General features: G+C 44.3%; 1 protein-coding gene across 5 annotated transcripts in view; it reads right to left on the reverse strand.

Annotated features, from left to right (window-relative positions):
• Nucleotides 1-12,249, reverse strand: part of LOC126260238 (myogenesis-regulating glycosidase-like) — a 557,090-nt gene that overhangs the window by 517,603 nt on the left and 27,238 nt on the right. The window contains exon 5 of one of the 5 annotated variants that reach the window (XM_049957550.1): nt 432-602. The exons of the other annotated variants lie outside the window; for them this stretch is intronic. Coding sequence (XP_049813507.1) covers nt 432-602 — 171 coding nt within the window. The remainder of the gene's footprint in view (nt 1-431; nt 603-12,249) is intronic. 5 annotated transcript variants of the gene reach the window in all.

Below are 12,249 nucleotides of genomic sequence, written 5' to 3' on the forward strand. Positions count from 1 at the left end.
CGAAAGATTCGAACTAGAATGGAATAACTCTAAAGATAGATCGCGTGAGAGAAAGCTGTTTGACATACCGTCGCCGATCTTGAGAGCGGTGGAGTCTGTCGGGTCGAGCCACCAGATGGGCCGGTTGACCGGAGTGCCGTCCTCCACTGCCTGCTTCATCAGCTCGACGATCCTCGGACCGTACTGAGCGCGCAAAGCCGTCAGGTTGCGTGCGAGCTCCACCGTCTGTAAAAGTAGTCACAAGTCACAGCCGTGAGCCGCCCTGCTGAAACTGAACTCATACAAGTTTTCACTACAGCATACCTTACAGTGTTACTATATATAGATTGGCTTAATCTGTCGATTCTGTGTACGTCACGCATTGTATCAACGCTGCGAAGCGATGTTTACTTTAGAAGTAGCTTTTACAGACACACGAGCACGGGACGCACCTCGTTGTCGTAGTCCCAGGGCACGGTGCGGAAGTGGACGGCGGGCATGAAGGCGCTGGCCTCCAGCCAGCGGATGTAGAGCTCGCGAGTGGCGATGACGCCCGTCTTGGTGCTGCCGCCCACCCTCTCCGGCATCACGAAGGGGTAGCCCTGCAGGCTCATCTCCAGCACCTTGGGCAGCAGCGTCTTCAGGCCGTTCTGCGTGCTCCACGCCGTGTCCACCGCGTCCATCTGGAAGAAGTTGGGCAGGCGCTGGCTCTCGACGCCGGAGCGCAGCCTCGCCATGGGCCCGAACTGGGCCACTGCCTTGGCGTACGCGTCGGTGTAGACCACGGGCGTCCTCTCCAGCGGTGTGAGCTGTGGCGGCTGCGGCAGGTAGCTGGTCTCGTCGAAGTCGAACATGGAGTCCACGCACGTCTCGTTGCGGAGCGCCTGCAAGAGATTACAAAAAAAAATCCATACCTGTGAGGCTAAGTAAGTGACGTATCCTGACTTAGAAAGCCTATGTGATTCTGCGTTGGTACGCAGCTGTGATTTATCAAGGCTATTCTATCGATAATGATGCACAGGTTATGTGGCAAAAGAAAACAGTTGAGTTCTCACTGGAAATAAAGCAGGATCCACATTCTGGATTAGTCTCACATCTGGATATCTCGAGGAATACCGCCAGGGAAGAATGGAAGATCAAGAACGAAGTGCTCGGATTAAAACGGATGTAAGACATGGACACAGATTTTTACTCCTTGTGTTGAAACTATTTATTGAACAAGCAAGGACGGAAATAAAAATAAGTTTCAAGAGTTGAATTAAAATTCTTGTTGCTTCAAAAGGCGAAAACCTGGTCTCTGCAGCCACAACTCCCTCTCTTCAGCAGTCCTCTTGAAATGTATGTGTGAAGAACATTTACATATACACAGTCGTCCCCTCATTTTATTCCTTAATGATTTTCCTCGAAATTATTTTGTAAAAATTGTCATGTATAATTAAGTAAGAGTCCTTGAGTTTTGATTTGTGTTGGTCTAGTATTTTTTGGAGTCGTTTCTTCTCTCCTGTTTCTTGTAGGACGATCTCATTCGTTATTCGATTAGAATTCGGGGTGAAAGAACGTCAGTAATGAGAGTTGCAGATGAGTTCGTTATTCTGAGTGACATTCAGAGGGAACTGTAGGAACTGTTGGCTGGAATAAACAGTTGAACGAGTACTAAGTGTATATTGAGAGTCAACCGAAGAAAGATGAAAGTAATGAGAAGTAGCAGAAGAGAGATTACCGAAAAACCGAACATTGAAATTTCCAACCACAAAGAAGACGAAGTAAAGGAATCCAACCACTTTCTAAATGGATTGAGGAAAGAGCTCCTGGGTGTTGTGTGCTGTCCTTCGGTTAGTTAGGTTTAAGTAGTTCTAAGTTCTAGGGTACTGATGACCACAGATGTTAAATCCTATAGTGCTCAGAGCCAGTTGAACCAGAAAATGGACAATAATAGCAAATAGAACGTTGGCCTGGAAATGGCTCTATGAAATATCTGTCGATTTGCACCTCTGAAAACATATGGTATTGGTTGGGTAACGGTATATCTATTGTTGCTTGTGGAAATCTGAAATGCTGTAGCACACCCCTTAGGTACTGATAACTGACTCTATCGAAGACTTTGTCTAAATCGATGTTAAATAGCCAGAGAGGTTGTTCCTGATGCTTCGTCGAATAGAAGCTCGTATCTCTTAAGGAGCGAATTCCATCTATAATACTTTTGGTAGGTACTCTACACGTCTGTCCGGCCCGGTGATGTTTGGAAGGGGTTTCTCTAATCTTGTCGCTATGGCAGCAGCAATCATATTTTCGAGTGTGCACACAACAACATTATCGAACTGAAATCCGTTATTTTTTGTGGGATCCTTCTGTTACGAACAATGACGATAATTCCGGGTTCCTTTTCGGAGTACAGGTATCTGAATTCCTGTTTCTCTTCCCCAATTTCCACGAATTATTTTTTAATAACTAACAAGAAAAGTTTATAAAAATCTTAGGGAAAACCATCTTCTCATGGACTCCATTTGACACATCTTGACTTTCTTCCTCAGATATTGGTTCTGACAACGTAGTGATATTTTCGTTTGTTAGATGTGACCTCCAGTTTTGTTGTAGCTGTGCTGTTTTTAGAGGATCAGATGGTTATGCTCTATACAGTCCTTGGAAAGGTTCTTTGATCCCTTCCAGACTAATATATCCATTCCCATCTGTAGACAGTATGCTACTAACACATGTTTGCACCTTTTTCATTCTCTGGTTAGCTGATAAATACTCCACTTCTCATGTGGAACATTCCCATAACCCTTGAATGTCATAATTTTCCCTTCTAGTTCACTTTCCTGTAGTCCCTAAATTTTCTTTTTAATTTTTTTTTTAAATCGCTTGCTCGGTCTTCCTCATTGTCCATTTTTGTTTGCAGTTCACGAGTGATGCGATACTAATACTTGATGTTATTTCTCCTGGTTTCATTAACTCTGTAGGCGAAATTTGTAAATACACTACTGGCCATTAAAATTGTTACACCACGAAGATGACCTGCTACAGGCGCTAAATTTAACCGACAGGAAGAAGATGCTGTGATATGCAAATGATTAGCTTTTCAGAGCATTCACGCAAGGTCGGCGCCGGTGGCGACACCTACAACGTGCTGACATGAGGAAAGTTTCCAACCGATTTCTCATACACAAACAGTTGACCAACGTTGCCTGGTGAAACGTTGTTTGATGATGCCTCGTGTAAGGAGGAGAAATGTCTACCATCACGTTTCCGACTTTGATAAAGGTCGGATTGTAGCCTATCGAGATTGCGGTTTTGTCGTATCGCGAAATTGCTGCTCGCGTTGGTCGAGATCCAACGACTGTTAGCAGAATATGGAATCGGTGGGATCAGGAGGGTAATACGGAACGCCGTGCTGGATCCCAACGGCCTCGTATCACTAGCAGCCGAGATGACAGGCATCTTATTCGCATGGCTGTAATGGATCGTGCAGCCACGTCTTGATTCCTGAGTCAACAGATGGGGACGTTTGCAAGACCACAACCATCTGCACGAACACTTCGACGACGTTTGCAGCAGCATTGACTATCAGCTCGGAGACCATGGCTGCGGGTACCCTTGATGCTGCATCACAGACAGGAGCGCCTGCGACGGTGTACTCAACGACGAACCTGGGTGCACGAATGGCAAAACGTCATTTTTTCGGATGAATCCAGCTTCTGTCTACAGCATCATGATGGACACATCCGTGTTTGGCGACATCGCGGTGAACGCACATTGGAAGCGTGTATTCGTCATCGCCATACTGGCGTATCACCCGACGTGATGGTATGGGGTGCCATTGGTTACACGTCTCGGTCACCTCTTGTTCGCATTGACGGCACTTTGAACAGTGGACGTTACATTTCAGATGTGTTACGACCCGTGGCTCTACCCTTCATTCGATCCCTCCGAAACCCTACATTTCAGCAGGATAATGCACAATCGCATGTTGAAGATCCTGTACGGGGCTTTCTGGATACAGAAAATGTTCGACTGCTACCCTGGCCAGCACATTCTCCAGATCTCTCACCAATTGAAAACGTCTGATCAATGGTGGCCGAGCAACTGGCTCGTCACAATACGCCAGTCACTACTCTTGATGAAATGTGGTATCGTGTTGAAACTGTTGGGCAGCTGTACCTCTACACGCCATTCAAGCTCTGTTTAACTCAATGCCCAAGCGTATCGAGGCCGTTATTACGGCCAGAGGTGGTTGTTCTGGGTACTGATTTCTCAGGATATATGCACCGAAATTGCGTGAAAATGGAATCACATGTCAGTTCTAGTATAATATATTTGTCCAATGAATACCCATTTATCATCTGCATTTTTTCTTGGTGTAGCAATTTTAATGGCCAGTAGTGTAATTCTACGAGGTTCTCCCACCATTCAGTCACGTTACCGAAGAAACGTTTAACCCACGATTTGTAACTAGTAGGGAACTCTATATTTACTCATGTTTTGTAGAGAAGGTTACAGTTTAACTTCCAAAATCATGTATCAATTACTTCTGATCGAGGTAGACGTATTGCTTTAATAATTACTTATACAGTGTGAAGGTCGGAAAATCTGACATCGACTACGCAGTGTCAGTTAGACCGTCAGCGAGAGCGCATCGCTAGCTCCTGCTACTACTAAGGCGAGTACACCGTTTGCTTCTTACATATTTTACAAACAGCAGCGACTTATTTTCAGTTATCTGTGTAATTACTAGTTTATTTTTGTAATTTCTTGCGTGTTCGAGTGCTTACTAGGTAGAACCTTTTATTTCAATAACAGTGTTTTTGTACTTATTTGCTGCGCTTAGCTTTTAAATAGTTTTTCTGGGAAAACCTAGCGTAGTTTTCGCGTCTCGTATTTCAGTGAGTGTTTCTTGATTATCAGAGTAGCTCATCAGAAGATTATCTTGGGAATTTGTCACCGTATAGAGTAGGGTAAACATAGTCATGTGTAGGGACTGTGGTTGTTGTGAGCGGACGCAAGGAGAATTGGCCACTCTTCGGGGACAGGTGGAGGCTTTGTCTGTTAGGCTCATCGAGCTCGAGGCGCAGGCGTCGGCTCGTAGTGGCGTTGGGGCAACTGTGGTGAGACCTATGCCTACTTCGGTGGCCTTGGAATCACATGGAACCCCTGATGTCGCTGCGTCTTCCGGCAGTGAGCATCTTACCGGTCAGCCATCACTCCAGGGTGAATGGCGGACAGTGGTGGGCTCGCGCGTGCCTGGCCGAAAGGCGAAGGTGGGATCTGGCCGCGTGGCGGCTGCCTTACCCCTTTCCAACAGGTACGGGGTGCTTCCTAGTGGTGATGACATCGTTTCCGAGCCACCACAGGATGCCTCGCCTGTTGGGCCAGTGGCCGATTCTCCGGCAAGGTCCCGACAGTCACAGAGGGCGGGCCTATTAGTTATAGGGAGCTCCAACGTTAGGCGGGTTATGGAGCCCCTCAGGAAAATAGCGGGTAGGTCGGGGAAGAATGCCAGTGTGCACTCGGTGTGCTTGCCGGGGGGTCTCGTCCGTAATGTGGAGGAGGCCCTTCCGGCAGCTATTGAACGCACTGGGTGTGACCGGCTGCAGATAGTAGCACATGTCGGAACGAATGACGCCTGCCGCTTGGGTTCTGAGGCCATCCTTGGTTCCTTCCGGCGGCTGGCTGATTTGGTGAAGACAACCAGCATCGCACGCGGAGTGCAAGCTGAGCTTAATATCTGCAGCATAGTGCCCAGAGTCGATCGCGGTCCTCTGGTTTGGAGCCGTGTGGAGGGTCTAAACCAGAGGCTCAGACGACTCTGCGACTATAATGGTTGCAAATTCATCGACCTCCGTTATTGGGTGGAGAACTGTAGGGCCCCCCTAGACAGGTCAGGCGTGCACTACACACCGGAAGCAGCTACTAGGGTAGCAGAGTACGTGTGGCGTGCACACGGGGGTTTTTTAGGTTAGAGGGACCCCCCCCTTGGGCGAAACGATAAAATACCTGACGGCTTACCAGAGAGAACATTATCATCGTTGATAAAGAACGTCCGTCCTCAGAGACCAAAAACAGGAAAAGTTAACGTAATATTGGTAAACTGCAGGAGTATCCAGGGCAAGGTTCCTGAATTAGTATCTCTTATTGAAGGAAATAGTGCGCATATAGTATTAGGAACGGAAAGTTGGTTAAAACCGGAAGTGAACAGTAACGAAATCCTAGACACAGAATGGAATATATACCGCAAGGATAGGATAAACGCCAATGGTGGAGGAGTATTTATAGCAGTAAAGAATTCAATAATATCCAGTGAAGTTATTAGCGAATGCGAATGTGAAATAATCTGGGTTAAGTTAAGTATCAAAGGTGGGTCAGATATGATAGTCGGATGCTTCTATAGGCCACCTGCATCAGCAACCGTAGTAGTTGAGCGCCTCAGAGAGAACCTGCAGAACGTCGTGAAGAAGTTTCGTGATCATACTATTGTAATAGGGGGAGACTTCAATCTACCAGGTATAGAATGGGATAGTCACACAATCAGAACTGGAGCCAGGGACAGAGACTCTTGTGACATTATCCTGACTGCCTTGTCCGAGAATTACTTCGAGCAGATAGTTAGAGAACCAACTCGTGAAGCTAACGTTTTAGACCTCATAGCAACAAATAGACCGGAACTTTTCGACTCCGTGAATGTAGAAGAGGGTATCAGTGATCATAAGTCAGTGGTTGCATCAATGACTACAAGTGTAATAAGAAATGCCAAGAAAGGAAGGAAAATCTATTTGCTTAACAAGAGTGATAGGGCACAAATCGCAGAATATCTGAGTGACCACCATCAAACGTTCATTTCTGAGGAAGAGGATGTGGAACAAAAATGGAAAAAATTCAGAAACATCGTCCAGTACGCCTTAGATAAGTTCGTACCGACTAAGGTCCAAAGCGAGGGGAAAGATCCACCGTGGTATAACAATCATGTACGAAAGGTACTACGGAAACAAAGAAAGCTTCACCATAGGTTTAAGAGTAGTCGAATCATAGCTGATAAGGAAAAGCTGAACGAAGCGAAAAAGAGCGTAAAGAGAGCAATGAGAGAAGCATTCAACGAATTCGAACATAAAACATTGGCAAACAATCTAAACAAGAACCCTAAAAAGTTTTGGTCATATGTAAAATCGGTAAGCGGATCTAAATCCCCTATTCAGTCACTCGTTGACCACGATGGCACCGAAACAGAGGACGACCGAAGAAAGGCAGAAATACTGAATTCAGTGTTCCGAAACTGTTTCACTGCGGAAAATCGTAACACGGTCCCTGACTTCAGCCGTCGCACGGACGCCAAAATGGAAAATATTGAAATAAACGATATCGGAATTGAAAAACAGCTGCTATCACTTAGTAGCGGAAAAGCATCCGGACCAGACGAGATACCCTTAAGATTCTACAGTGATTATGCTAAAGAACTTGCCCCCTTTCTATCAGCAATTTATCGTAGATCTCTGGAAGAACGTAAAGTACCTAGCGACTGGAAGAAAGCACAGGTCGTTCCCATTTTCAAGAAGGGTCATAAATCAGATGCGAATAATTATAGGCCTATTTCACTTACGTCAATCTGTTGTAGAATAATGGAACATGTTTTGTGTTCTCGTATTATGACGTTCTTAGATAATACAAATCTCCTTCATCATAACCAACATGGATTCCGCAAACAGAGATCATGTGAAACCCAGCTCGCCCTATTTGCCCAAGAAATTCACAGTGCCGTAGACACTGGCGAGCAGATTGATGCCGTATTCCTGGACTTCAGGAAGGCATTTGATACGGTTCCGCACTTACGTTTAGTGAAAAAAATACGTGCTTACGGAATATCGGACCAGGTTTGTGATTGGATTCAGGATTTCCTAGAAGAAAGAACACAACATGTCATTCTTAACGGTTCAAAATCTGCAGATGTAGAGGTAATTTCGGGAGTACCGCAAGGAAGCGTGATAGGACCTTTATTGTTTACAATATACATAAATGACTTAGTTGACAACATCGGTAGCTCCGTGAGGCTATTTGCAGATGACACGGTTGTCTACAAGAAAGTAGCAACATCAGAAGACTCGTACGTACTCCAGGAAGACCTGCAGAGGATTAATGAATGGTGCGACAGCTGGCAGCTTTCCCTAAATGTAGATAAATGTAATATAATGCGCATACATAGGGGCAGAAATCCATTCCAGTACGATTATGCCATAGGTGGTAAATCATTGGAAGCGGTAACGACCGTAAAATACTTAGGAGTTACTATCCGGAGCGATCTGAAGTGGAATGATCACATAAAACAAATAGTGGGAAAAGCAGGCGCCAGGTTGAGATTCATAGGAAGAATTCTAAGAAAATGTGACTCATCGACGAAAGAAGTAGCTTACAAAACGCTTGTTCGTCCGATTCTTGAGTATTGCTCATCAGTATGGGACCCTTACCAGGTTGGATTAATAGAAGAGATAGACATGATCCAGCGAAAAGCAGCGCGATTCGTCATGGGGACATTTAGTCAGCGCGAGAGCGTTACGGAGATGCTGAACAAGCTCCAGTGGCAGACACTTCAAGAAAGGCGTTACGCAATACGGAGAGGTTTATTATCGAAATTACGAGAGAGCACATTCCGGGAAGAGATGGGCAACATATTACTACCGCCCACATATATCTCGCGTAATGATCACAACGAAAAGATCCGAGAAATTAGAGCAAATACGGAGACTTACAAGCAGTCGTTCTTCCCACGCACAATTCGTGAATGGAACAGGGAAGGGGGGATCAGATAGTGGTACAATAAGTACCCTCCGCCACACACCGTAAGGTGGCTCGCGGAGTATAGATGTAGATGTAGATGTAGATGTAGTAATCTTGAACAGCTACACCCGCTGCGATGTTAAGCCTTGATGCTGTTAGTGCTGAGACATACGTGTACTGAATACGTGTAATGGCAAACCGTTCAACTACATCTTTTTATGTCCAGACCTCCAATCATATTTTGCAGGGTACCACAGAAGCGTGTTGTGCCTTTTGAATCTATTACCGTTAAAATGCAGTTAAGATCTCCTGTGATGACGACGTCGCTTTTACCTGTCTCAGAAAATATTGGACTTCATCGCTGAAAAACTTTTCCCTTGCAGTTCAGTTAAGTGATGGGAAGGGTGTGTAGTACTTCAAAAAGGTCAACCCAAGATAGCTCGCTGCTCTCCACAACTGTCGTGGATGAGATCGGACAGAGCAGACTTGAGGTGTCACTTTATTCTCTGTGCTCTTGGCACAGTGATACAATTGCACATCTACATCTACATCTATTTGGATACTCTGCAAATCACATTTAAGTACCTGGCAGAAGGTTCTTGGAACCACTTTCCAATTTTCTATTATTCCAATTCCGTATATCGCTGAAAGAGTGAACACCTATATATTTCCGTACGAACTCTGATTTCCCTTATTTTATCGTGTGATAGTTTCTGCCTATGTAGGTCGGTGTCAGCAAAATATTTTCACATTTGGAGGAGAAAGGTGGTGATAGGAATTTCGTGAGAAGATTCCGTCGCAAGGAAAAACGCCTCCCTTTTAATAATGTCCAGCCCACATCCTGTATCATTTCAGTGAAACTCTCTCCCATATTTTGCGATAATACAAAACGTGCTGCCCTTCATTGAACTTTTTCGATGTACTCCGTCAGTCCTACCTGGTAAGGATCCGACACCATGCAGCAGTATTCTAGAAGAGGACGGACAGGCGTAGTTAGGCAGTCTCTGTCTGTTACATTTTCTAAGCGTCCTGCCAATAAAACGCATTCTTTGGTTAGCCTTTCCCACAACATTTTCTATGTGTACCTTCCAATTTAAGTTGTGCATAACTGTAATTCCTAGGTACTTAGTTGAATTTACGGCCCTTAGATTTCACTGATTTATCGTGTAACCGAATTTTAACGAGTTCCTTTTAGCACTCATGTGGATGACCTCACATTTTTCGTTATTTAGGGTCAACTGCCACTTTTCGCACCATTCAGATACCTTTTCTAAAGCATTTTGCAATTTGTTCTGATCTTCTGATAACTTTATTAGTCGATAAAAGGTAGCGCCATCTGCAAACAACATAAGACGGCTGTTCAGATTGTCTCCCAAATCGTCTGTATAGATAAGGAACAGGAAAGGGTCTGTAACACTACGTTGGAGAACGCCAGAAATCACTTCTGTTTTACTCGATGGCTTTACGTCAATTACTATGAACTGTGACCCCTCTGAAAGGAAGTCACAAATCAAGTCACATAACTGAGACGATATTCCATAAGCACGCAGTTCCACAACAAGCTGCTTGTATGGACAGTGTCAAAAGCCTTCCGGAAATCCAGAAATTTGGAATCTATCTGAAATCCCTTGTCAATAGCACTCAACACTTCATGCGAATAAAGAGCTAGTTGTGTTTCACAGGAACGATGTTTTCTAAAGCCATTTTGACTCTGTGTCAGTATACCGTTTTCTTCGAAGTAATTCATAGTGTTCGAACACAATATATGTTCCAGAATCCTGCTGCATATCGACATTAATGATATGGGCATGTAATTAAGTGGATTACTCCTACTACCTTTCTTGAAAATTTGGTGTGACCTGTGCAACTTTCCAGTCTGTAGGTACGGATCTTTCGAAGAGCAAACGGTTGTTTATGATTGTTATGTATTGAGCTAACGCATCAGCATACTCTGCATAATTGGTATACAGTCTAGACCAGAAGACTTGCTTTTGTTAAGTGATTTACGTTCCTTCACTATTCCGAGGATATTTATTTCTACGTTACTCATGTTGGCAGCTGTTCCTGTTTCGAATTCTGGCTGGCTCTGAGCACTATGAGACTTAACTTCTGATGTCATCAGTCCCCTAGAACTTAGAACTACTTAAACCTAACTAGCCTAAGGACATCACACACATCCATGCCCGAGGCAGGATTCGAACCTGCGACCGTAGCGGTCGCGCGGTTCCAGACTGTAGCGCCTAGAACCACTCGGCCACCCTGGAAGACTCGAATTCTGGAATATATACATCGTCTTATTTTGTAAAGGCATTTCGGAAGGCTGTGTTTAGTTACTCTGCTTTGGCAGCACTGTCGTCGATAGTATCTCCATTGCTATCGGGCAGAGAAGGCATTGATGTTTCTTGCCGCTAACAACTTCACATACGACCAGAATCTCTTTGGATTTTCAGCCGGGTTTCGAGACAAAGTTTCGTTGCGGAAACTGTTATAAGCATCTCGCACTGAAGTCCGCGCTAAATTTCGAGCTTCTGTAAAAGATCGCCAATCTTGGGGATTTTGCGTCTGTTTCAAATTTGCCATGTTTGTTTCGTTGTTTCTGCGACAGTGTTCTGACCCGTTTTGTGTACCGAGGAGGATCAGCTCCGTCGTTTGTTAATTTATTTGGTATAAATCTATCAATTGCCGCCGATATTATTTCTTTGAATTCAAGCCACATCTGGTCTACACTTATGTTATTAATTTGGAAGGAGTGGAGATTGTCTCTCAGGAAGGCGTCAAGTGAATTTTTATGTTTTTTTTTCCTTGAATAGTTACATTTTTCCTTTATTTTTTAAGGATTTGAGGGTTACAATATTCAGTCCCGCTACGACAACCCTGTGTTCACTAATCCCTGTATCCGTTTTGATGCTCGTTATTAACTCAGGATTATTTGTTGCTAAGGGGTGAAGGGTGTTTTCACAACCGTTTACTATTCACGTGGGCTCATGAACTAACTGCTCGAAATAATTTTCTGAGAATGCGTTTAGCACAATTTCGGATGATGTTTTATGCGTACCTCCGGAATTGAATATGTATTTTCGCCAACATATCTAGGATAAATTAAAGTCACAACAAACTATAATCGTATGAGTCGGGTACGTGTTTGAAATCAAACTCGTTTTCTTTGAACCTCTAAGCAACTGTATCATCTGAATTGGGAGGTCGGTAAAAGGATCCAATTATTATTTTATTCCGGTTGCCAATTTAGGAAAATCACGGAAAACCCAAATCAGTATGGCTGAACGCGAATTTGAACCGTCCTCCTCCCGAATGTGACACCAGTGTGCTAAACACTGAGCCACCTCGATTGGTGTCCAAAACGGGAAGCCAGGGGAAAAATTGTCAGTGAAATAACAATCATTAATAAAGACAGAACATTTGTAACTGATATTGTCTTGTTGTAACCAACACATACTGCGATTAGTATATATTCGAAGGATGAGTCGCAATGTTATATTACTGTCAATGGTT

This window comes from Schistocerca nitens, chromosome 5 (genome assembly GCF_023898315.1).
Source record: "Schistocerca nitens isolate TAMUIC-IGC-003100 chromosome 5, iqSchNite1.1, whole genome shotgun sequence".
NCBI classification, from domain to species: domain Eukaryota; kingdom Metazoa; phylum Arthropoda; class Insecta; order Orthoptera; family Acrididae; genus Schistocerca; species Schistocerca nitens.